Source organism: Zootoca vivipara, chromosome 4, assembly GCF_963506605.1.
Source record: "Zootoca vivipara chromosome 4, rZooViv1.1, whole genome shotgun sequence".
NCBI classification, from domain to species: Eukaryota; Metazoa; Chordata; class Lepidosauria; order Squamata; family Lacertidae; genus Zootoca; species Zootoca vivipara.
Window position 1 is genome coordinate 10512495 of NC_083279.1, and position 25539 is coordinate 10538033.

General features: G+C 41.0%; 1 protein-coding gene across 2 annotated transcripts; it reads right to left on the reverse strand.

The window, feature by feature from the left end:
• Positions 1 to 2637: 2637 nt before the first annotated feature.
• RAP2A (RAP2A, member of RAS oncogene family) lies at positions 2638 to 25539 on the reverse strand. Of its 2 annotated transcripts, XM_035115454.2 has the most exons (3): positions 24923 to 25539; positions 6236 to 6515; positions 2638 to 5706 (listed from the first exon to the last, which is right to left on the reverse strand). In XM_035115454.2, exons 1-2 carry the CDS (start codon positions 25234 to 25236, stop codon positions 6278 to 6280), a joined length of 552 nt encoding a protein of 183 aa, XP_034971345.1. In that variant the 5' UTR covers positions 25237 to 25539; the 3' UTR covers positions 2638 to 5706; positions 6236 to 6277. The 2 variants fall into 2 exon arrangements, with proteins under 2 accessions (XP_034971345.1, XP_034971344.1); XM_035115453.2 differs by having other exon boundaries at positions 2638 to 6515; positions 24923 to 25538.

The following is a 25539-nucleotide window of genomic DNA, read 5'->3' on the forward strand; positions in this document are numbered from 1 at the left end:
CGCTGCGCCCACCGCGCTGGGGAACGGGGCGGGAGGGCGCCGGAGAGGTCGTGCTGTGCCTGCCCGCCCGCCGCGCAGCACGCTGCGCCCACCCACCATAGCTGCCAAGTTATCCCTTTTTTTAAGGGAAATTCCCTTATGCTGAATAGGCTTCCTCGTGAGAAAAGGGAAAACTTGGCAGCTATGCCGCCCACCGCGCTGGGAAACGGGGCGGGAGGGCGCCGGAGAGATCCGGCGCACCACGGCGCTTAAGACGGCCCTGTTCTGTTTCATAAGCGTTTAGAAGTTTTGATGACCAGCAGAATATGAATTTAGGGGTATCTGTAAACACACCCCAGCCAACTAAATGCATAAGCCATTGTTTAATTTTTATAATTGTAAAGTTTGCAACACTACAAAAACATAATTAGCAAACAGAGCAAAATTTGGTCCTGATAAGAGAAATAGGTTTTCAGTAACAATGATCACTAAGGAATCTTAAAATCATGGAGTTATAAGGGAACTTAGAAGTCATCCAGCCAACTCCCTGCTCAGTGCAGAATGCAACGTAATTATTTGAATAGGACCATTGTGATGCTCCAAAGCAGCACTCCAACAATTACCATGTGAGTATCGTGATGTAAAATAAGGTAAAGGTAAAGGGACCCCTGACCATTAAGGTCCAGTCATGGACGACTCTGGGGTTGCAGTGCTCATCTCGCTTTACTGACCAAGGGAGCCAGCGTACAGCTTCCGGGTCATGTGGCCAGCATGACTAAGCCGCTTCTGGTGAACCAGAGCAGTGCACGGAAACGCTGTTTACCTTCCCACCGGTATTTATCTAATTGCACTTTGACGTACTTTCGAACTGCTAGGTTGGCAGGAGCAGGGACTGAACAACGGGAGCTCACCCCGTTGCGGGGAATCGAACCGCCGACCTTCTGATTGGCAAGCCCTAGGCTCTGTGGTTTAACCCACAGCGCCACCCACGTCCCTTATGATGTAAAATACCAAACCAATAATTCAGCTTAACACATTGCAACTTACTGATTGTAATTGGAACAACTTTATCAGATAAGAAAGGAAGTCCTATAAGCAAGCAATCCTTTGAGTTCTCTGTAGATGCCTGTGTAATATTTACAGGTGCATCAATTAGAAGGTAACAAATAAGTCATTTGTTGGATTGGTTAATGCACTATGAAGCTTGAAGGGGGGGGTTAAAATTATATTTTCTGGAATACATGGGAAAATATTAAAACCAAATGTCAATAATTCCTTGATTTACAAATCAGTAGAAAATCAAAGTTATAGAGATTTGATTTTGACATTTTTCATTGAAGAAAACAGTTTAACAGTAACATATAGTTTCATTATGCATTGATTGTTATTTTTAATTGCTGTAAACTAACATGTACCGTTTTAAAATTTTGTTGAACAAGCATTCTAAAAGACCAACTTTCTTGGAGACTTTATAAAAATGTTAAACCTCATGGGCAGGGGAAGGATGAGAGGAGACAAGAACTTGTAGTCTGCAGGACCCTATATAGTTACTCTCATTTGCAAAACACACACATATATTGCTAAATGGGTGGAATGCTACCAGAGGCCTCCAAAAGGACTTGGGCCAAAACTGCAGTGGAAATGGGCCTATACTGTAGAATGAATGGGCCAGTTATCAGTAGCAAGACCAGCTGACGGCTGTGTACAATTAGCAGCATTTGTCAATCTCCACAGCCCTAGCCACGGAATACATCCTTCTCACAATGTGTGCCAGCCTCTAGTGTTTGGCACCTGAGCGCCCGCATGGCTTCGAAACAAAAACCACCCAATACTCATTGCTATCTTACACAATGAGGTATTTCATCCATACTGGCATGACTACAATGCAACTGCTAATCAATGTCAGTTGGCTGGAACAATCGTGTTAACATTAGCACTACCACTGTTGAAACTGTGCTACGGTACCAGCTCCAAACTAACTGTATCAATGTGCAGTGCAACAGAAGCTCTCCAAAAGGTAACCATCTAGAAATAGTGGATTTGACGTGCATCGTTTCTTTTTAAATCAAGGCTCGGCTGATGTCAGTATGTGGCCTTTGTGCACTGCTGATATTTTACTTCAACCTTTTGTGCTTTTTGGAAATATGATGCCTTACAAAAGCATTAGCAAAATGATCTACTTTGAATTCCACTCACCAAAAATATAGGGCAAATGTGCTCCTTTCTAGGACAGACGAGAGCTAGCTGCATTCTGATCAAGCAGAGTAGAGTAAAGAATGTCACTCTTTGATTTGTATTTATTTATTTTCGCTAGAAGAGAAGAAAGTGAATGGTGCAAAGAACCCCAACAGACGTTTCATTAAATAAATTTATTTGTTAAAATAATTTAACTCCAAATACAACTGCTGAGTTTGCATTGAGTTCTATGTACAATTTGATTTATTTTGAAACATCATGATTTAAACAACTGACACCTTATAAAACTTGCTGCATTTTTTTTCAGTTATCAGTTGTAACAGAGCTCAACAATCAACTGTTAAATATCTTTATTCAACTCTAGGAAATCCCAAATTGTCAATGGTTAAGCCTAGTTTTCAAAAACACACTGCAATCATTTCTGGAAACCTCGATCAAGAACTGACAGAGGAATAATGCACATTAGAATTCCTGCAGCTGCCAAATTTGCTTTGTCATGGAGTTTTGTAATTACAGTCCAGTTCAACTGCACACTGGTGAAAAATCATGCATCCCTCCACCCTAAGATGACAGTAGGCAGCGTGTGTTACATAGAAAAGTAAATACCAGTACATTTTCCCACAGACATTAATGGCAATTTTAGAATTAGGAGTGTAGGTAAAAGGACTATTCTATTGTTGGTCCTATGAGAAGAAAAAGTCCTGAAAAGCTGCTATGAATATTTGCTGGGGGTGGCGGGGGGGGGGGTACCTTACCTAAAGAAACAAACAAACCACAAAACCTTTAGAACTTATGCTGGTTCGATTTACGTTTGCAAAGGGCAAAAGGGGAATTATTTCCCCCTTCTATTTTCAAAAGAAGTTACAACCATTTATGACAATATAAACTTAAAAATGCCAGCTGCAGAAAAATACAAAGCTCTATAAGAAAAGCTAAAGAATAGCAGGTCTTTGGATTAAATTATAATATTTTAAGGCATGTTATACCCCCCAAAAAAGTTACTACCATTGGAATCTGATTAGGATACAAAAATAAGCAGTCATCCTTAACGAGCTACTCCCAATAAGTATAATGGCACTGATGCATGCCAGTGTGCCCCTAGTGCGCATTTATACATGAGGGAATGCCACCACTGCGATATGTTTCAGGAAGTTACAGGGCCTATACTTGGAAGAGTATGACTAACCCAGTGGCATGGGTCTAGGAATGCCAAGTGGTCTGGGTCAGAGGGGGGTGACAATCACCTGACTTAATTCTAAGCACAACTTCAGTGTCAGCCAGCGGGGTGAGGGGTGGGGAATCTTGATGCAACAGAGACATGTCCAGGAGAAGCCCCTCACTGGAATAGGCTAGAAAGAGGAGAGGGGGAAATCAACACAGGAGCAATGGCACCTCTTGAATTGGCACTAGGTAACTGGTGACACAAGACACCCATTTGACCTGTGACTCACTCTGCTGGCCTAAACACATGACATGGGGGGCGAAATCCCATGTCAATGTAAGTAACTGCAGCTCTCCTGCCAATTTAAAATATTTTAGTCAAATCCATCCTTTAATGTCCCACTATGGCAGATTTCCTCAGCATGGTGTCCTCCAGAAGTTTTGAACAACTTCCATTCTCTCTTACCGTTGGTCATACTGGCGGGGAATCATGGGATCTGTACTCCAAAACATCTGGAGGGCACCAGGTTGGGCATTATAACCATGTAAGCAGAACCCAAGCAGCACACAGTATGCCTCTTTAGAATTACACATCACATAAAACTGTTACAATTTGTGGGAATACACAATGCTTTGTCTCTAAAAAACAGCAATAAGCATTATCAAGGAAGTACTTTTCTGTTCAAATCCACCACATTATGCAATGACTTCCACATTAAAAGCATGCCCATTATTATTATTATTTTTACCAAAAATGCTATTTATGTCTTTCAGTCATCTTACTTATGTCACTGTTATGACTGCATAAACTACTTGGCATGCAAGACAGGAACCATGTTTGGAATAAGCAAAAAATGTAATCAATGTTTAGGTTATATCTGTCCATCTCATTTATTTCAATGGTAAAGCTGGTTATTTTCCTAAGAGACAAAGCAATTCCTTCTGAAACCTTTTAGGGACCATGAACTCATGACAGTTCCCCTCCCCGCATGCAAGCTATCAATGTGATACGCTTTAAGTGCCACAACTCCCATAGGCTGTGCAAGCTGCTTGGGAAGGAGCTACATTTTTTGAGTGGGACCTCATGTTTAGCATTACACTCTTTGCGTTCTTGATTTAAAGAAAAAACCATGCAAGGACTAAGGCAATAGTGGCCTATAATCATCCATCATTTTTCTCAAACTGTTAGAAAGTGAACTAAACTAAACGTGTTCCACAGTGTCAGAAATAAAGTGGCCCAGTGTTGCCAATATTTCTTTTTAAAAAAATGCTTCTCAATTCAGTTTCTTTAGACACACTTTAGATTGCAGGTTGTTTTTCTGCTGATGGAGGCAAACATCTCAGAACTCAAGTTCATTACAGCATTTGTAAAAAGTCACACACTCACCCACCGACACGCACACAAGACACATACAGGCCTCTCCACTCGTCTACACAAGAAACTACACAGCTACTCCACAAGACTGCAAAACCAAACTGTGGGGTGGTATTTGGACCACAGGCTCAGTGATATTGCATTTTAAAGGCCAAAATCATCCGTAAAGGTCCAGCTCAACATGATCACTCCAGCATTTCAAACTTAGACATTCTGATTGGAAACTTCCTTGATTGTAAAACATCAGAATAGATATAACTGGTGCTGTTAAGTCATGCAAATTATAAGTATTCCACTGCTATGAAAATTAAGACCAGAGGCTGAGCACCATTTCAAAACAATGTTTCACTCACTATTTGTCACGGCAATAACCAGGGCAACAGGATCACTGTATGGCAGCACCTGACTAGCATGTTAGGCAACTGAAGACAAGAACCTTTTCCTTGCTCATCTATGGAATTACAACATTGTGTATTCAACTTCTGAGTCTAAGTAACTTGCACAGTTAATTCAATTAACCAGTTGCCAATATTAAAGCTATAAAATAGCAAATTTGAATTCCATAGGTATCACATCAAAGACATAGCCCTTAAAGGCAAGAAATAAACTGGTATCCTTAAACTTAAAAATGCAGGATGCTCAGACAGTCCCCCATGAGGTTTCTGCAAAAGGAACATCTGGATACAACATGGCTTCATTTTCCTTACAAGGTGGTACTTGTTAATGTGCTAAAATTTCCTTGTTAGTAAGGCTAAGCAAATTTTTACCCCCATCACAGTTGCTTCTTTCTGTTTCAGTAAAGAGATGAACACATTTCCCGCTTTGTAAACAGAGGGCTGTTTGGTTTCTTGACTGAACAGCATCCGAAGCAATCCACCATTTCTGAACACCAATGCAGAATATTTAACACATTCCAATGTCCCACTATTCTCTTCACAAGCCGTTGATTTTTCAGAGCTCCTCTCTTCACTTTCAAGTACAGGTGGAGTATTTTCCTTTTCGCATGATGGGATAATAGAAAAGAATCAAATTTAAAGGGGGTGGGGTGGGGGGACCAACTACATCAACTTGCCAATAATCCTACTAACGCTTGTGTCAAGGATGACATTAGCATATTTGACTGAGTAAACTTGGCCACAAGTGACAAGTCCTGATATTCAATATGCAGACACATATACTTTGTTAACCTGTATTCATCAGTGGAGAATATGTAGAGTGCAAAGTGTCTTTGCTGGTGCTCTCCTATTCACCATCAACAACAACTTAAAGCAGCAGCTGTTGTCTGACAAAGCCAACATACACTGTTTGTGCTCACCCTGTAAATCTGTTGGCTGTGTCACAGATCTGCAGGTGCAGGAGATGTGCTGCAGGCAAGTGAACTGAAGAAGCTTATCCCAAATTCTTTCACTAAACTGATCAACTTCAGTGTTCCGCTTGCAGTTAATGCTGCTACTCCACTTTGGATTTATCCCCAGAGACCCAATTTTAAACCACGAAGCGAAGTAGTCAGTTGTATCATCTTACCAAAAATACAGCAAATCAGGTCCAATTCCATCATTTGGAATGCTATTGTATATTACATGCAGAACAGCATGGATCATCTTTATCTGGCTGAGAGGCATAGTTCATCTGTCTGACAATCTCTGCAAAGAGTTCATCCACCATTGTTTTACTTTTGGCAGAAGTCTCCATAAAAGGACAGCCCCATTCTTCAGCCAAGGCTCTGCCTTCATTTGACGAAACTTCCCTCTCACTCTCCAGGTCCACTTTATTTCCAACCAGGATTACAGGCACCTTCTCATACCTGCAATTAGATACAAAAACAAGATTAAAGCCCTTTGCAATCTTAAGGAAAACAATGATGCCTAATATACTAATGCAGAATCTTGGATTTGAAAAATGGTACAATGAAGATTTGGCAATGTGACTCGTTTTGGGGATCTTTAGCCCAGTTTTCTAGCATCTTTCAACGTTGCTTCACATGATGTTTCAAAATGAAGAACAGAATGTTCATCAGTATACAACCATCTACTGAAATCTTAGTACTTTCCCACAACATGTTTGTCTCTAAAAAGCTTCGATAAGGCCGGGGGGGGGGGGAGAGAGAGAGAGAGAGAGAGAGAGAGAGAGAGAGAGAGAATAGCTTGGTTCACATGAGGAAAGTGGTTTTGCCATTAATGCCCACACTTTTCTCAATTCCTCCTTGCACCTACTCTCTTGCCTGTTTTCACACATTAATAAGATAAGATAAGATATCTTTATTGTCATTGTCCCCTTGCGGGAACAACGAAATTACTCGGTTGCTACATCCACTCAGATAAAGCATTCCGCATAATCCAAAATTACAAAAGCTAATTAAAAACAGTAAATATACTACAAAATAACAAGTAAAATAAGATGACTTCAAAGTCCAGGCTTTCCATTTAAGGCCAAAATTGCTCTAGAGAAGAAACTGTTCCTGAGACGGCTCGTTCTTGCCTGCATTGTTCTATATCTCCGTCCCGATGGCAGGAGCTGAAAGAAATGGTGACCAGGGTGCGTTGGATCTCTTGATATATCTAGTGCTTTTCTATGGCACCTGGTGGTGTAAATTTGTTCTAAGGTGGTGAGTGAGCAGCCAATAATGCTCTCTGCTGTTTTAATAATTCTACACAGCCCTGCTCTGTCCTGGGAAGTACAGCTTCCGTACCACACACATAAACCGTACGTGAGCATGCTCTGTATGGCACAGTGATAGAAGGCAAGCAGCAGCTTTTGTGGAAGATGGTTTTTCCTTAAAATTCTCAAAAAATACAGTCTCTGCTGCGCATTCTTCACAAGCCCCCTTGTATTAACACTCCAGGACAGATCCTCCTGTAACTCAATGCCTAGAAATCTAAACGTTGTTACCCTCTCCACACAAATTCCGTCAATCAAGAGTGGCTGGACCTCGTTCTTCTGTCTCCTAAAGTCCACCACTAGCAACACATCCTGTGGAATTCTATCTGTTATATTTTAGCTGCCCAATCAGAATTGCAGTAATTTCAGGAACCCCAAAGTTGTATTGAAAAAATGTGACTTTCAAGCCATCTGGCCTCCAAATGGCAACAAATCACCTGTCAGAAATCAGTGAGATCCAGGGTTGGTTCCCACCCCCAATATGTGCACATATTATTTTAAACTGGAAATCTTTGAAGTGAGTAGAGAAAAGAGGCCATTCATGTGTCTTCCAGAATAAAGATACAGTGTGCTGAAATGTACCAAAGTGCATGGTGTTCTTGCAGCATTTCAGAAAGCAGAAGTGTTGGGAGACATTTTACGTCTGTAGTCATCTATGATTCATGCTTCACTAAATATCCTTATTTTAATGTAATGCTGCAATGCAGAAATCAATAGAGCCATGACAAAAGAAGCTGTAACATGAACTTCCTTCTAGCAATACAGTTTTATACAAAGGTTACATGTGTCCACCACAAATGTTGGCATTTTTTTTCTTAATGCACACAAAACAAATGCAATTTGGGGAAATAATAAAACCAGACTTGTTTATGCTCACACTTGTTTGGGATTTGCAGATGTTCAACATGCAGTGGCAAGTGAGTTGCTCATGGAGGGGAGAGGTTTTGTTGTATTTTTAAGAAAGGCTGGTTAACCTCGAAGTACAACCACTTACGGTAAGTGGAACAATGGGTCAGTGTGTCTTGCTGTTAACGAGAAGGTTGGTGGTTCAAGCCCACCCAGGGACAGTTGCAGGTGGGATTCCTGCATTGCAGGGGGTTGGACTAGATAACCCCAGGGGTCCTTTTTGTGCAGATTGTGCAGATAAAATATTACAGATAGAATTCCAAAGGAAGTGTTGTTAGTGCGTGAAAACAGGCAAGATCCAAGGATTCCCAGGCATGCACCTCCAGATGGTGGAGACATTGTCCTGACACCTGGCAATCTTCACTTGGTTGCAAGTGGCCAATATCCAGTTACAAAAAGGCAAATTTTGAACACTGGTTTGTAACATCACCTAAAAACCATCATCTACTGCAATGTGCATAAGGAGGAACAAGCTGCCCTGAACCTTGAGCTTGAGTGCTTCCCACGCAGTCAAATCCAGAAGCTTCCACTTCTTAATTGCAACTTGCTGTGTCATCTAGACTCAGAAATGCAATTCACATTAACAATGGTTACTTTAAATAAGCCCGTTTCAGTAACCATGGTTTAAAAGTTGGCTTGTTCAGACTAATCATAATTAACATTAACCACAATGGCTTGGCCTGCACACAACACTAAACCATGATGTGTTAAACTATGGCTTACTAAACTACGGTTTAGTGTTATGTGTGAACCCAGCACATCAGTTTAATGATAGTTTATCTATGGTTGAAGGTTGCTCATTAATCAAAGTTTATAGTTGGTATATATCTTAGTTAACATTAACCATAGCTTAAGAATTATGGGTGAATCCGGGCCGCCTTCTTAACTATGGTTAAAGAGCAGTCACTGCCCAAAAGCAACAGAGCCACGAGTGAAGAGCATCAAGAATGTCAAGCAGCTCTCAAAGTTTGGCTGCTCCCACTAGTGCTTTTTAACATTTTTTTAATGCAATAAACCAAGGTTTAAGTGATAACTTGCCAGACACCTCAGTGTTAAGCATTATTTGCTACTAAATCTGGTTTAGCACTGTGTGAACCAAGCCCATGCCACTCTGGATGTTAAGATATAAAATATGTTTGACTGTACACTACACAACTCTTTTTTAGAACATCCCCCAAATACGAAGCATTTCTTTCGTGTCACCAGCTTTCTTTGAATCTCTATGTTACATTGGATAGTCACAATATAGTGAATTTCCCATGAATATCTGAGCTTCAATAATCCACTATAAAATCCCTTGATGTGTGTACATGGAGGGTGGGACTACTGGATATTCAACTTCCCTCTTGAATATCTGATCTTAAATCATCTTTGAAGTTCTGGAGTGGGACACCTGCCAGAACTCTTAAGGCAGCTTGAGGATGTTCCTAAATGAGGCTCTGTGCGTGTATATGACCCATGTGTTTGACTGCACAGGTACCAAGAAGAAGAAGCACATTTCCCAAGATGTTTTCGGAGGGGTTTGAAGGCCTGGAGAAGTAATGGAGGTCCTCAGCAATTGTAGACCATGTGCAGGATTTCACATGCAGCACTCTGGATTCTACCCTATAGTGGGGACTCAATAAAGAGTCTGGCACTCCAACTCCAGAAGTGTGAGAAGCACGGAGCTAGAACCTAAACATCCAGAGCAATGGTTCTTTCTAGAAAAGACATTATTTTGCAAAAGAATTACATCATCCTCTGAAAAAAACATCACATACAAAACACCAGCAAACTATCACAAATCAACTGAACAGTGGCTCAAAATGCACTAACATCCGCCTGTGAAAATGTCTCTTATAGAAGATAGGCAGAGGGTTCATTTGATAAAAATCAAATGGCTGAAGGAGAAAAAACAATTCTGAATTGATGCAAGTTTGTTTTTTTATTTTTAAATTTCTATTATAGCAAGACCTCAGTACAAACACCACTGCTGCTGTCTTAAATATTTCTTGGGGAAACAACATCAAGGGGAAGGAAATCCTTTGGATTCCATCCACAGAATACCATAGCCCACAAGGTACATGGGCTGCAATAACAGAAACTCTGGGTCACCCTCCTAGGCGACATAAAAGCTCTGTTCAGTTGTAGGTCAGCTTGCTGTGATGATGCCAATTAGTGTGCACTTTGTTTACAAAATATCCTGAATACATATGGGAAATGTGGTTTAAATTTACCCCCTTCAGGCCTCTGCACACACCCATTCATAGAACAAACCATTTCCCCACCTTTGATCAGGCCGAACAATTTACTCCTTTTCATAATCCTCCTTATCCTTCTCTGATGTATCTCACATCTTAGGCTATGGAACAGGAATGTTTTTCTAGTGTACATCACACATCTTTCTCAATAAATGCCTTGGTTCCCTGAGCAGTTTCTGATATATCAATGACAGAGAGGCCACAAGTGGAAAATATTGCTTGGGCATAATAAAGTTTATAGAGTCTTCTCTACAATCAGCACATGGAAGTCTACTTTTGAACAAACACTGAGATTTCCCAAATAAACACATATTTTATTTCACCTAAGGAAGCCAAGAGGCCCAAAATTTGTATGGCACATACGGTAAATACACGTGTCAGAAGTAAAAAAGCAAAATAGACAGGTAATATTGTTATCCAGAGATGACAAGCATTTTTACAGATTTAATGTCAGGATAATGTATTATGGTGAATTACTTTTTTCAGACTTTAACCAACTGGTGGCATATTATCCCCATTAAATAAGGATGCAGAAATTTAGAATTACAATGTTTTAACGTAACTGGAGCAGAGCTTCTTGGCTGCCAAAGCAAATTTGGCTACCAGACATGTAATTTGTAGATATTCATTGGTTAAGAGTTCAACTATCACTTCCTGGAGGGATTGGCCTTAGAGTGAACTTTTATTTAAAATATAACACTGCCAGGAAAACATTTCAAATTCCTAGGAACTAGAAGCCAATATTTAGGAATCAAGGATTTCCCCATATATCAGGCAGCCATATTATCTGCTCTCCTTCCTCCCTCACCATGCAATTACTGGAAGTGGAATGATCTAGTACATCAACTTGCCCAACTCAAGTTATTTGGTACCTAAAATTCAAGGCTACCAACTATTTTGATTGTGTGTACAATGTACATTATCCACATAGCACCTATGCATACCAAATGAAAGTGTATTTCCATTGGGATGAACTGGAACTAAGTTACATTTCAGATATAATTAAAAGTCTACTGCAGAAATCATTTCGCCCTAAAACCAATGCCTGGATTTCTACTGCAGTAATTATTTTTTCCAGAAGTGCAGCTGTGTTTGGGTTCCATTAATATAGAAAGAAAATTCCAGTTTTAAATGTTCCTATTTGCAATTATTGTACTAATTCTGACTGTGAATAAAATCCATTGATTCACTCCCTGTTCAAACTCTAGAGATGGAGATTTCAGAGTGTGTAGAAGCAAAAACATGGCAGTTGTTGCCCCATAAGTTTCATTTCCAAGAAAACAAAAAACAACCTTTCAAAATCTACATTTTAACTACAATGATTTATGTGTATCAGTTAATGCTCCCAACCCTAACTTTTGCAAGGTGCATGGCTGCCACTTCCGTACGAACAACTTTTAAAGTGATCTTGGGGATGGATACAAGCAGAAGAGTCAGCTGGCTTATCTAGGTATACAAATCTTTTCCAAGGCTAAAACAACAGGTAGGATTCAATGGAAACCTAGGATGCTCTACAACAGGCAAAGCAAACTCGGCCCTCCAGATGTTTTGAGACTGCAATTCCCATCATCCCTGACAACTGGTACTGTTAGCTAGGGATGGTGGGAGCTGTAGCCCCAAAACATCTGGAGGCCAAGTTTTCCCCATGCCTGCTCTATAACCACCATATTATGTGATTAAGCAATGCCACTGCAACCTTCTAATGCAGTAGTTCCTACTGTGGACGCGCTGTTTTTCAAAGCCTTTGAAAATTTTGATATCTCTACCATAGAGATATGGTTTTGGTTATGTGAATGGTGCCACAGACCCTCTAGGAACCATTGTTCTATTACATAAGCTAGCCTTCCCAAACTTGCCTCTATCTAGAATAGATACTTTGGAACGTTCCAGCCCACATAGCACTAAATCAGGCATAAGGAAAGCTGTCATTTACAGTAATACCTCCACGAACGTCCGCCTTGTCTAGCGTCCATTCCGAACGTCTGCGGCAAACCCGGAAGTACCGGGATGGGTTACTTCCAGGTTTGCCACTCGCGCATGCGCAGAAGTGCAAACCGCTCCGTGCACATGCACAGACGCGGCACTTTGTCCTGCGTCCTTTTCGGCTAGCGGCCAAGGCTCCAGAACGGATCCCGGTCACAAAACATGGTACGACTATAGTTGCAACTTCTTACTATAGGTATATATAATTATTCCTGATGTGGAGAAAGTGATTAGAGAGAGATGCTTTTCTACCTCTCAGAAATACTGGAACCTTGGTTTCTCCAACGAATACGAATGGTGGGAAATTCAGGACAGGCAAAAAAGGTGCTAGTTCACACAACACATAATTAAAATTTAAGAAGTCATTGCCAAATTATGGGGTGGTGTCCATCAACTCAGATATCTCTAAAACAGAATTAGGCAGCCCTGTTCAGGGAAGTTTTTTAAAAATAGTTGGATGTTTTATTGTTCTTTTATTTTATTGTTCTTTTATTGTTGGGAGCAGCCCAGTGTGGCTGGGACAACACAAATGGACAGCACATAAATAATAAAATCGTGGTTGTACTATTACTATTATTATTACTGCTATGGTACCTCCAAGACCAGAAGCAGCAGGCTCTAAACAGCATGCCCATGGAACAACTGCAGGAGCAACTTATTGCCCTCATATTATATTTGTGGACTTCCTAGCGATATTTGACTGATCCTTGTGAGAAATGTTAGGTCCTGGGTCTGATCCAGAATACATATAATTACACTGTAGGAGGTCCCCTTTGCCCCACCCTACCCCACATATAAAATGGAATTACAGAGCGCCTGAGAATTCTGATGACGTCTCTGGAACTACAACAATGTATTTACTTATTCCCTAGAAAAATATTTTAGGATATAATGTTTATTTTAGGATATAATGTTTTCCCATACTCAGTCTTTCCCAAACACCTCTCAACGAACCACAAAAATCTTTTCTGGGAAAGTGCAAGCCCGATAACTGTACAAACATTTTAAAACCTAGTTTCACTGCAAATGCTGTTCTAGCATGCAAGTGATGTGTCAAACTCTACCTAGTAATTATAAATGATATCTACCGTATATTCCAGCGTATAAGACGACTGGGCGTATAAGACAACCAACTTTTCCAATTAAAATATAGAGTTTGGGATATACTTGCCGTATAAGAAATACGACCTGGCTTATAAGATGACCCCCAACTTTTGAGAAGATTTTCCTGGGTTAAAAAGTAGTCTTATACGCAGGAATATACAGCTCCCTCTCCTACAAAACATTTCTTAATCTGTGCTTCTGTAAGCAAACTACTTTTAACTTTTGAAAGCTTACAGTGGTATATCCTTTTTAGCCCTTGTTGAAGTAGCCACCTGCTGTTTTATTTTGTTTTTTTAACCCCACAATTTAGAAAGGCTTAACAGTTGAGTCAGGTTCTCTAAAGGTAGAATTATTTAGAAACCTCTCCTCTTAATCTCCTTATGTGCAAGAACTGGCAAAAAACTGTTGACTCATATTTTCATTATGAATTCCATTTATTTCTCAAGACCGTTTCTTGTTGAATGATTGTGTAAAAGTGTCATTATTGTTTCACTGTACCTTTAAGAGTCAGGAAAGATTTAATGACTGGGGCTCTGCAGCTGTGGAGCAGCTCTACAGGTGTTGCTGTGAAGCTGATGATGCAGGGTATATCAGGGGTGTTGTGTGTTGCCTCTGTGCTGGGCGTTTTCCCAGTGTGCTCTTGGTGGGTGGTTTGGTTGTGTGGGTATTTTGTGTAAGCCTAATTTAATTTAATTTTTTGTAATTTTTCCTTTCTCCATTAAACCAAGCATTTGTTTAAGCCTTGGTCTCTAGGTGTAAGTTTCTCAACCAGTTTCTGCTGATTTTGCTTTTAACCCCAACATCTTGGTTATGGGCCCAGTGGTTGAGCGTGGAACTGCACATGTTAGTTTTTGGAGAAAGGTTTAGAAAGGTTTTTTCCTTCTTTTCTGCTGCAACGGTTTTGTGGGCTGGTGGTTGAAAAGTTCCAGCATGGCAGACCGTGTTGCTGAGGCTGAGAAGGCTTTAACATTCCCGCAACTAACGGCCGAGAACTACAGTCTATGGTCCTTTCGCATGGAAGCACTTCTAACTTCCCGTGATGTGTGGAAGTACGTGACCGAGGACCCTCCTGCTCCTGTGACCGATGCCTGGTCGAAAGGTGATGCTAAAGCAAGGGCATTAATTAACTTGTCTGTTAGTGATCAGCAAGTTGTGTATATAAGAAATAAGAAGACTGCCAAAGAAATGTGGGACAGTCTTGCGGCAGTGCACGTTAGAAAGGAGTCAGCGTCTGCCATAGCTAGCCAGATATCTGCTGTACCTCCAGCACAATTAACTGTGGAAGGGGTAACAGCAAGATTGATGGGCGAGCTGGACAGAAGGGAGGCTTGTGGGATTAGCACTCCTATTTCTAAAAATAATGAGGAACGCCGTATGCAAGTCTGTGGTGATTCATCTGCTTTCAAAACTTCCAAGCATTGCTGGTTTTGTAAAAAGCAGGGGCACCTTGCGAGGGACTGCAGATTTAAAAAGCAAAATGCTTCAGGGTCCGTTCCAGTTCGTAAATCACAGACAGCAACCCAGCAGTCGGCAGCACATCGTAAAGATGGACGTGAGCCGCGAGCATTCCATGTTCGTGAATTAGGTCGTAAAGTAATTAAAGATGACACGTGGAAATCGTTTGTAGTAGATTCCGGGGCGTCAATTCATCTTTGTAACGACCGAAGTCTGTTTATTTCTTTCGAAGAGGAAATTGGCACCATTCATCTGGCCAACTCCGACGTTCTACAGTCGCTTGGCAGAGGTACTGTGAAACTTGACTCCTTGAACATCACAATAGCAAATTGCACTTACTGCCCATCAGTGGACAATTTATTATCAGTAAGTTGCTTTGCACGCCAAGGAGTAACTGTGTGCTTCACAAAATCACTATGTGAGTTCTACAAAGGGGGAAAGCGTGTATTGTATGCCAGAGAGTCTGAAGGTTTATATAGACTATATTTTAAAAAGCATTCACAGCCACCTGTGAACTGTAGAGTAACCCAGCCAAGTCAGGGGCTGAGAAATGTAAAGCCTCACTCCGGATGTATTCATGAGGTGCATAGACTTTTGGGACATTTAAATTTCACAGATGTGATAAAGACAAAGAAGATTGTTGATGGACTAAACTTAAAGCCATGTAAATACTATATGCAATGTGCATCTTGTTGTAAGAATAAGATAAAAGTTGCAAGAAAGGGTAAATGCTCAGGCAGGAAAGTAACAGAGCCATTTGAACGTGTGCATTGTGATTTAGTAGGGCCACTCCCTCCTTCTTTAGGAAATTCAAAATATTGGCTTACTCTTATTGATCAGTACAGCAGATATTGTTTTGTTTACACCATTGCTGAAAAGTCACAAGCACTTGAGAAGTACAAGATTTTTTGCAACTGGGTAAAAACCCACTTTAACAAACCTATAAAGCATTTGTTTTCTGACAGGGGGGGAGAATTTGTTTCTGAGGAATTTTCACATTTCCTGGAAGCGCAGGGGACTGTTCACGAGTTGTCCTGCCCTAGAAGTCCTTGGCAGAATGGGATTGTAGAAGTAGTGCAACGTGATTTGCAGGCAGGTGTTAAAACTTACTTGCATGATGCTAATTTGGGGAAAGAATATTGGGCGGAATCTCTTCATGCCTATCTTTTTGTTAAAAACAGATCCTATCATTCTAGTTTAAATGTTACACCCTATGAAATGTTGTTTAAAAAACGCCCTAATTTAAAATACCTGCGAATTTGGGGTTCAGACGTTATTATTCACTACCCTGCTAGACACAAGTTGGATGAGCGTAGTGTTCAAGGAAAGTTTATGGGCTACCAGCAGGGGGCGTACAGAGTTTATGTACCAGCAACTGGCAAATTTCATATTACCAGAAGCATGATTGAAACTGTAAATTGGAATAGAGTTGCTATTTTTCAAGATAGTGCTGGTTTAGATAATGCTGATGAGGAGGAAGTAGAAGTAGAAGAGGAAGAAGCTGGAGCAGGGGATACTAGTGAATTTGAAGACGAAAAGCCTGTTGTGTCTGGTGATTTGTTTGAAAATTTAAAGACACAGACACCTAAAGAAAGGTTAAGTTCTTCTGAGTTTTCTGAGAGTAAGAAAAGCCCACAAGAGTCTCAACAGTCTGATGATAGCAATTTACAGTCTGAAGCTAGAAGTCCAAATAGTTCTACTGATTCTGAAGGGCCTAGCTCTTCTTCAGGACTAAGACGTTCAGACAGAAAGAGACAGGAACCAAGACGGTTTTCAAAAGAGCAGTTATACACTGTGTATGCCAATAAAGTAGTTTTTGAGCCAAAATGCTACAATGATGTTCAAAAATTACCTTTGCATGAAGCTGTAAATTGGTACAAAGCTATGGATGCTGAAATAGCTTCTTTAAAAGAGCATAACACTTGGTCTCTTGTACCACAAACCCCAGACATGAGAGTTATTGATTCAAAATGGGTTTATAAAGTGAAAATGAATGATAAAAACGAAGTTGTAAGGTACAAGGCTAGGTTAGTAGCCAGAGGTTTCCAGCAAATCCCAGGTGAAGACTATGATTTGTGTTACTCACCGAGCGTAAAATATGAATCTGTTAAGCTTTTGTTAAAAGATGCATCCCAGCGTGGACATTCTGTCTATCATGTAGATATAAAAACTGCCTATTTGTTTGCAGATTTAGAAGAACAAATTTTTATGCGTGTCCCTGATGGCGTAATCGCCACTAAAGGAGTAGTGTGCAAACTAAATAAATCTCTTTATGGTTTGCATCAGAGTGGTAAAAACTGGCATCAGACTTTAGTGAAGGAATTGCTGAATTTTGGCTTTACACAAGGCAAGGCAGATAACTGTGTATTTACAAAAGAAAATGGAAATTCTGTGACCAAATTATGTGTGTTTGTAGATGATATATTAATTTCTACAAAAACTAAACATGAATATACACAGATAGTGTCACTGTTACAAGAAAAATTTGATGTGGTAGAATTAGGCAAAGCTAAAAACTATATATCCATGCAAATTGAAGAAGCCAAAAATGGTTCTTATCTGATTCATCAAAATGCAAAAATAGATGATCTTGTTGAAATGTTATGTTTAAAGAATGCAAATGGGAAAGAAACGCCTATGGTATGTGGTTTCACTTTTACAGATGGCAATAACACGTTCTCTGACAAAACTTTGTATCGCTCTGCCATAGGCAAGCTCAATTTTATTCAAAGAGTTTCAAGGCCAGATGTAACTTATGCTTTTCATTTTCTGGCAAAATTTGTAGAAAAACCCACTACCCAATGCTTCAAAGCTCTTAAGAGAGTGGTGATGTACCTCAAACACACAAAACGTTACAGATTGGAATTTACACCATCTATTGACAAAGGTTTTGAAATATATTGTGATGCATCTCATGCTGTAGAGCAAAATAATTACAAAGGTACATCTGGTATGGTTTATTTTTATAATGGGTGTCCTTTTGAATGGAAAGCACAGAATCAAACGATTAATTGTCTTTCTTCAACTGAAAGTGAGTTATATGCCTGTACTCAGGCCATCCGTGATATAGAGTGGTATTTACAAATATTTGAAGACTTAAAGATGCCAGTATCACTCCCAGTAAAAGTTTATCTCGATTCCCAGAGTGGACTTGCTATCCTGTGCTCAGAAACCAACACACAGCGCACTAGAGTGTTGAGATTACGTTTACAATTTGTAAAGAATTTGATTTCTGACAAAACAATTGTTTTTGAATATGTCCCCGGTGACAGACAAGTTGCAGACATCTTTACTAAAGCACTTCCAAAAGTTGCGCATGAAAGACATGTACAAAGTTTGTCTCTGTTTCACAATAATGAACTGCAGGGGATATGTTGAATGATTGTGTAAAAGTGTCATTATTGTTTCACTGTACCTTTAAGAGTCAGGAAAGATTTAATGACTGGGGCTCTGCAGCTGTGGAGCAGCTCTACAGGTGTTGCTGTGAAGCTGATGATGCAGGGTATATCAGGGGTGTTGTGTGTTGCCTCTGTGCTGGGCGTTTTCCCAGTGTGCTCTTGGTGGGTGGTTTGGTTGTGTGGGTATTTTGTGTAAGCCTAATTTAATTTAATTTTTTGTAATTTTTCCTTTCTCCATTAAACCAAGCATTTGTTTAAGCCTTGGTCTCTATGTGTAAGTTTCTCAACCAGTTTCTGCTGATTTTGCTTTTAACCCCAACATTTCTATGGCTTGAACCTGTTAGAATCAACAATATCCCTATTGTTATAACTGAGAAATATTATTTTTGTAAATACAGACATTGAAAATGATTTGAAAATAAAAAAATAGAATTTTGAGGCACTTAGAATGTACATTTCTTTTTAAAATCTGTAGATGGGGAAGAAGAAATTATCCATAATGAGAAAATATTTTGCAAAGAATTCAAGGAAATTTTTAATTAACCAAAATTTGGTTAAAGTTACTAATGACTTAGGACTAAATCAAAGTCTAAGAGTGCACAATAGGACTGACAGAATCTGCTTTCTGTGTCCCTCTCCTTCCCACAGCAGTTGACCCTGCAAAATGCTCTCCTGAAGATGAGGGAACATGCCAAATAGGGTAATCTGTTGTGCAGGAGACAGACAGGTTCCCTGAAAACTGGATGGCTACTGTAGGGAGGAGGGGACAAGAAGTCAGTTTCAAAAAGCTCCTGGATGCACTTTGGATCCAGCCTGGTGTTCCTAGTGAAACCCATCAGAACCAAGTTCAACTTAGTCTGGTCCCAACCCAATATCATTATCTCCAACTTCTGAACCTTTCGGCATTTAAAATAAAGATATGATAGAGGTTTCAGACAATCACTGGGTCAAACATAGGCTGAACATTGAATGTATTCTGAAAGCTACTAGGGCTCTTTCTTTAAAAAAAAATTGTTGAAATGACAGTAGGACCACAAATGAATTAGCACCAGCAAGTCTCCAGCTGCAGGGGGGAAATGAATAGTGAAATCTTCAAAACATCACAATTAGCAGCACTTTCTCCATTCTGTAGAAGGGGAGTACATTAGGTTCCTAAACACTTACTCGATCATGCTGCAACATGAAAATACATCACATGAATATTCTAATATCACTAATTCATAGAACTGTAGAGCTGGAAGGGACTACAAGGGTCATCTAGTGAAATTCCAAGCATTGCAGGAATCTTTTTGCCCAACACGGGGCTCAAATACACAACCCTGAGATTAAGAGTCTCATACTCTGAGCTATCCCTAGTCAGCTCAAAAATAATCTTAAAAATGCCTGCAACCTTGGCATTCTTATGATCTGAGTTATCCAGGCTAAATTTTCTGCCCAAAATTATTTGTTGTGCTTTTTCCTTTAAAAGATTCCAACCCGTGTTACTGTGGCTTGCTATCTTCGGCTTCAGAACTAAGCATGCTCAATTATAGACTACAGGGGTGGATATCTTTCCAAGAAAGGTGGAGGTACAACAATACTACATCTGCAGTTTTAGCAGGACAAGATACAGGTTCAGCAGATGTCTACTTTTTACAACAATTGGTATAGAAGGTGATATTTCAAAGACTGACAATCTTTTTGCAAGTTTCGTGAAAGACAAGGCACAAAGTTATGGAGATTTAGTTGCACAAGAACCAACATTTATGGCTCTTTTCAGGCTGCAGCATGTGGACTGAGTGTACATAACTTGAACTTTCTCCTCTAGGTATACAGTTACGTAATTTTTCACGGTGTGAAAATTACGCAGTGTTTCCAAAACACTAATATCATGGTCACTGGGATGGAAACACATGGTAAAATAGCCTCATGGTCATTTCATAACATGCCTGGAAACAAAAAAGCCAAACACTTCTCAGTCCACATCTTAACATAGAATAATGATTACTTGAATTAGCCTGAAATCAGCACTGAGATTTACAGTAAGGTCTATTCTGTGGTTCATTCTATTATAGTAGTTTGAGCATGATTACTGCTAAAAGATGTGTAGACTGACATGGATGCTGCAGAAGACATTCCACATACGATCTCTGATTCTGCCAAATTGCCAAGTCAGCAAGAGGAACACTTCCCCCAAGGAAGCATGCAAACTGGCAGATCCAGATAGGAACCCCATTATTCTTGTTATGACATCTGTGAGGAAGTAATGGAGGGCAGCTAGAGTTGGTGGCAAACAAAGCACCGTGTAACTAGTAGAACTCACTTTATTGACACACATTATTCTGATGCAACCTGTGTTTCAAAATTTCAAGTAGGGTAACCCCCCCAAAAGCAAGTTCTATACACTTTTCCAAGGACCTGTTTGTAATTGCCTTGCCTAGTGCACGGGCAGAGGGCTTTTTCAGTTATACTAACAAAACCTTTGACTAGTCTCACTGGAGTTCTTAAGTTGATATTGCTTGAAAATGTCCACCCTATTTGGGGAGTGGGGCATATGAGCATACATAGGAGCTGCAATAGCAATCAGTCATCTGGATTCTGACACTGTTCATATACAGTGGTACCTCGGGTTACAGACACTTCAGGTTACAGACTCCACTAACCCAGAAATAGTACCTCAGATTAAGAACTTTGCTTCAGGATGAGAACAGAAATCGCGCAGCGGCGGCAGGCCCCATTAGCTAAAGTGGTACCTCAGGTTAAGAACAGTTTCAGGTTAAGAACGGACCTCCGGAACGAATTAAGTTCTTATCCTGAGGTACCACTGTACAATGATTGGTTAGTTTTAAGGATGATAGATCCTATCAAGTTTTGAGACTTTGTGCTAATTTATATTTTAAAAATAGCATATAATCTAAGTTAAAAAGTAGCCACAGAATTTCCTCAAAAGATTTCAGACAAATTCCACAGATTGATGGCTTTGTGTTCTCTACTGGAACTGTGGAAATGTCAAAAGAAACACAGATCATGTATCTTTAGAACGTTTATCAGATATACGTGGACAAAAATACAGAATGAAAAGGAACCAGGGATCACACACGCAGGAGAGCATAGCATTTTAACCAGAAGCATAGATGGCTTAAGCTTCCTTAGTCTGAAACCACTGTTCATCCCAAGGTCAGTAGCATATTGTAGAAAACAGAAGAAAACACACACAGAAAAATCAGTAACTATATTGGTATTTCACATGTAAATACAGAAAGCCTATGATTAAATTTATTTGTAAGAACAGTGGTACAGATTAGCTCTGTAATTCCCAGGTGGTGGGCCCATTAGTAGACCACACACAGTTTGGGGGGGGGATCCTGGTGCCCAGGAAAATGATGGTGGTGCTTATTCCAGCAGAACCAGGAAGTGAGTTCAGAAGATGGCAAAAGATGTTCTGCATGGTGCACAACCTGGTAAAGTACAGGCTACATTGGTAGGTATTTGGTCATCATTTCTCTGCACACTTCCCTAACAACAGAGGGATAGAGGGATTGTCTTTCCCCCACCATGAACTGCTTGTTCTTCCTTGATACTTGTTTTTATCTGGGTATAAAAAATACGTTTCTAACCATGGGAAAAACAACAACAACAACTAACCCAGTTGTATGTCTTCTACTAGTGAATGTTGAAGACAAAGCTTTAAGGAAAGATATACAGTATTCCATTTCTGGATCTGGGACAGGGGACAGAAGAGTCATTAATAAAATGTCACCAATTGGTCACATTAACAACATAATGCAATAGCATCTTAATAAATTAAGAGAGGCCATCTATTTTGATTGGAACAGTTTGGCGGTTTGAAAAAAACTATGTCCATTGGTACTGCCACCAATGGAATTTCAATAGTAGTAGAAAAATCACAGTAACAACCATTGCTTACAATTCTATTTCCCTCAAGGAATAGATTCCACAACATATCCTGGGAGAGATTAATGAATTCCAGAGATAGCATCACTAGCAGAGTCATAGGACCAAAAAAACACAATTACGTAAAAATAAAATAAATACATTTACAGATGTGGCTTAATAATGGTGTGTTAAGATTAGGAAGGAATTTTATACTGTGATATTTGTGTTTTCCTCTTATGCTGGGCATGTCAATCATATGGTTAAAGGCTATGGGTTAAAGTAGATTAGATGTTGTGCCTAAAACTACTGTTGTTAATATAATAAATGCTATTATTTCTAGGGGAAAGGACCATGCTTTCCCAGTCCCCTGTACTTGTCTGTTCCTGCCACTTTCAAATTATGTAAACAACACTCTTTCTTGTGAGGAGGCTTGGATGGCAGGAAAACTCTTAGGGTTTTGGGGAAATGCTCCTTTAAACTAGATGCAATTCTTTACATGGGGCAGAGAATACAGGTGCCACTGCCTCCCCACTGTATGGCGCACTCTTAACTTCAACAAGACAAGCTATTTCATTCAGTTTCTTTCTTGCCCCAGAGGCATTTTGTCTGCTCAATTGTAACTAGGATCTACTGAGTATGTGGATCATCTGCCTCCCCACTGTGCTCTTCTCCAGAGTTCAGAGTCTATGTGAAATCAGTATTGAGGATGCCCAAAGCAAGACCTTCTCTACAGTTGCACTACAGAATTTGCTCCCCAAGGAGGCCCACCAGGTGCAACTCTTATATACATTCATAAACTTGTCAACATCATTTTTAACGGCTGGGCTTTTGGTAAACTGCAAGGCCTGTTGCCAAGGTATGGTTTGCATTTGGTTACTAAATTTCAAACTTTGCAGTTATTGCAGTATTTTATTGCTTTTTAACAGTTATCTTTCTTGTTCATTTTGAACTGCACTGGGCATAGTACTGTGAAATAGCAGTAGAGAGGCTTAAGAGGGTAATCTTTCAGTATTTAGATATGAGCAGATTCTATCATAATGCAAGAGGTTGGACCTTCAAAACCTTTTCAGCACTTAACGTTTTAGGGCTGATTTTAAAGCAGATTAAGGCATTCATCTAGACGTGTGGACAATGAAATAAGCTGATGCTGACAGGCACATCAATTATGATTTAAAAATTCTGCAGTCTTAACACTAATAATTATCAGGGTTTTTTGAAGAGATGCAGCTTCTGGAAATATATTTTTCATGCTGATTAGGATGTCAAAGATCTTGCCTGAATCACTTCAGTATGAAGAGTCAAAGAGTAAAGCTTTTCTCTAATGCCATCTTATTAAACCTTGCAAGAAAAGTAAATTAACAACCAGAGAATCAAGGAAACACCCCAATTTGACCCAGCCGGATGGAAGACCCCATCAGGACATTGGCTCCAATATTACAAGGAAAGGTAAGTGTTTACTATGGGTAAAATTATTTTGAGTGCTTTTAGGCAGTGTTAAGTTGCTTTCAGAAGTAGAAAGTAAGAAATCCCAAACCACTTGTCTGATGTATAGTTGAAGGGGTGGGCATCTGTTATGCACATAATGTGAATAGGCAACAATACAGGCAGAGAGAATGCTTCTATAAAGTAGAAATCTAGGCAACAAGAACACGTTATGTGAGATGTACTTTATATTCAAGTTGTAGACACATGTACAAAAACATAGGAAAGAGGAAGGTGTATTAAGGAACATGCAAGATAACCAGCATGGTTTATGAATGCTGAAAGCCTAAAGAAAGCTGGAGGTGAATATGCCAATGTTGCGGTCAGGACCTGGAGAAGTTCTGCAGGCTGTTGGGAGATGCAACACAGAGCTCCAGAAGTGGGTGGAATGAAGAACTGAAAGCTCTGTGCATGGGAACAGAATTAAATATAGGCAAGGCAAGGGCACCGAGGACAGATAGATCTGGAAGCAAGACACCATGTGGAGATACATATATATATAGTGGGTGAACAGGAATGACAAGATTTCTCACCAGATTCCCAAGGAAGTATGCAGTGTAGGATACTAACTGGGCATGTAATTACATTCTGGCAGCACACAAAGGGCAGGAAATTGGTTGACATACTGAGCAGGGGATGGAGGTTTGGGTGTTAAGAGGTAGGCAAGTCTCCCTGCAGTTCGGTAGAGAGCGCTACCTGCAGGCAGGGAGGGGGTGAAGCTGAACCAGTCAGGATGTGTGGGATTGGTCTGAGGGATGGTAGGTTTTTTTTGCCAGGGCAGGTAGGTTTTGACACCTTAAGCTAGGGCAGAAGGGCCCATCTGGAGGAATAAGGCACAAGGAAACGGTGCTGGATGAGGGTCCCCGGTCCTGGAAGGCGATCCTCAAGGAGGGTAGAGAGCTCCCTGCAGAGCAGTCAAGAGGAGGAGGGGGAGAACTGCTGGGCAACAGGCAAAGAGGCTAGGTGGGAGCAACGCAGAGGAAACAGGGAAACACAGAGGAGGCAGGAAAACGGGGATTTGGGTGAGGTTTGGGGGGGGGGGAGAGAGAGAGAAGCGAGGGGTCTCTCCTAGCCAAGGCGGAGGCTCCCACCACCGCCCCCATCCTCACCTCTTGACGCGGATGATCTGATCTCGCATGGGGCGGATGTCCTGGAAGCTCTGCTGGTTGACGAGGCTGTAGACCAGGATGAATCCCTGCCCGTTCTTGATGTACAGGTCCCGCATGGAGGCGAACTGCTCGGTGCCGGCCGTGTCCAGGATCTCCAGCACGGACGGCGAGGCGTCCACCTCGATCTCCTTACGGTAGAAGTCCTCGATGGTGGGGTCGTACTTCTCGATGAAGGTGCCGGTGACGAACTGCACGGTGAGCGCCGACTTCCCCACCCCGCCCGAGCCCAGAACCACCACCTTGTACTCGCGCATCCTCTTCCCGGGCCAGGCTCTCGCCGAATCGCCTCGCCCACCGGCCGCCTCAGACACCGCCGCCGCCTCTTCCTCGGGCGCTCACCCGCCTGCGGCCGCCACCGCCGCCGCGACCTCCGGCGCCGCCATGGCTATGAGGGAGGGCGAAGGGAGGAGGCGCGTGGGCCGCTCCCGCAGCCGTGGCTGCCCCTGGGCGGCGCTACCGGTCGCCGCGGCCGCCGCCTTCACGGGCCGCTGCTAATGCGGCGGCGGCGCTCCCGTTGCTGCTGTCGGCTGCCAGCCGCGGCGGACGCCCCGCCCCCT

What these genes read in the sequence shown, in the direction of transcription:
- RAP2A (XM_035115454.2), bottom strand. Translation starts at nt 25,236, where the DNA reads ATGCGCGAGTACAAGGTGGTGGTTCTGGGCTCGGGCGGGGTGGGGAAG. An exon ending in CAGATCATCCGCGTCAAGAG is followed by an intron (nt 6,516 to 24,922) that starts GTGAGGATGGGG and finishes ATCTAATTGCAG; the next exon opens with GTATGAGAAGGTGCCTGTAA.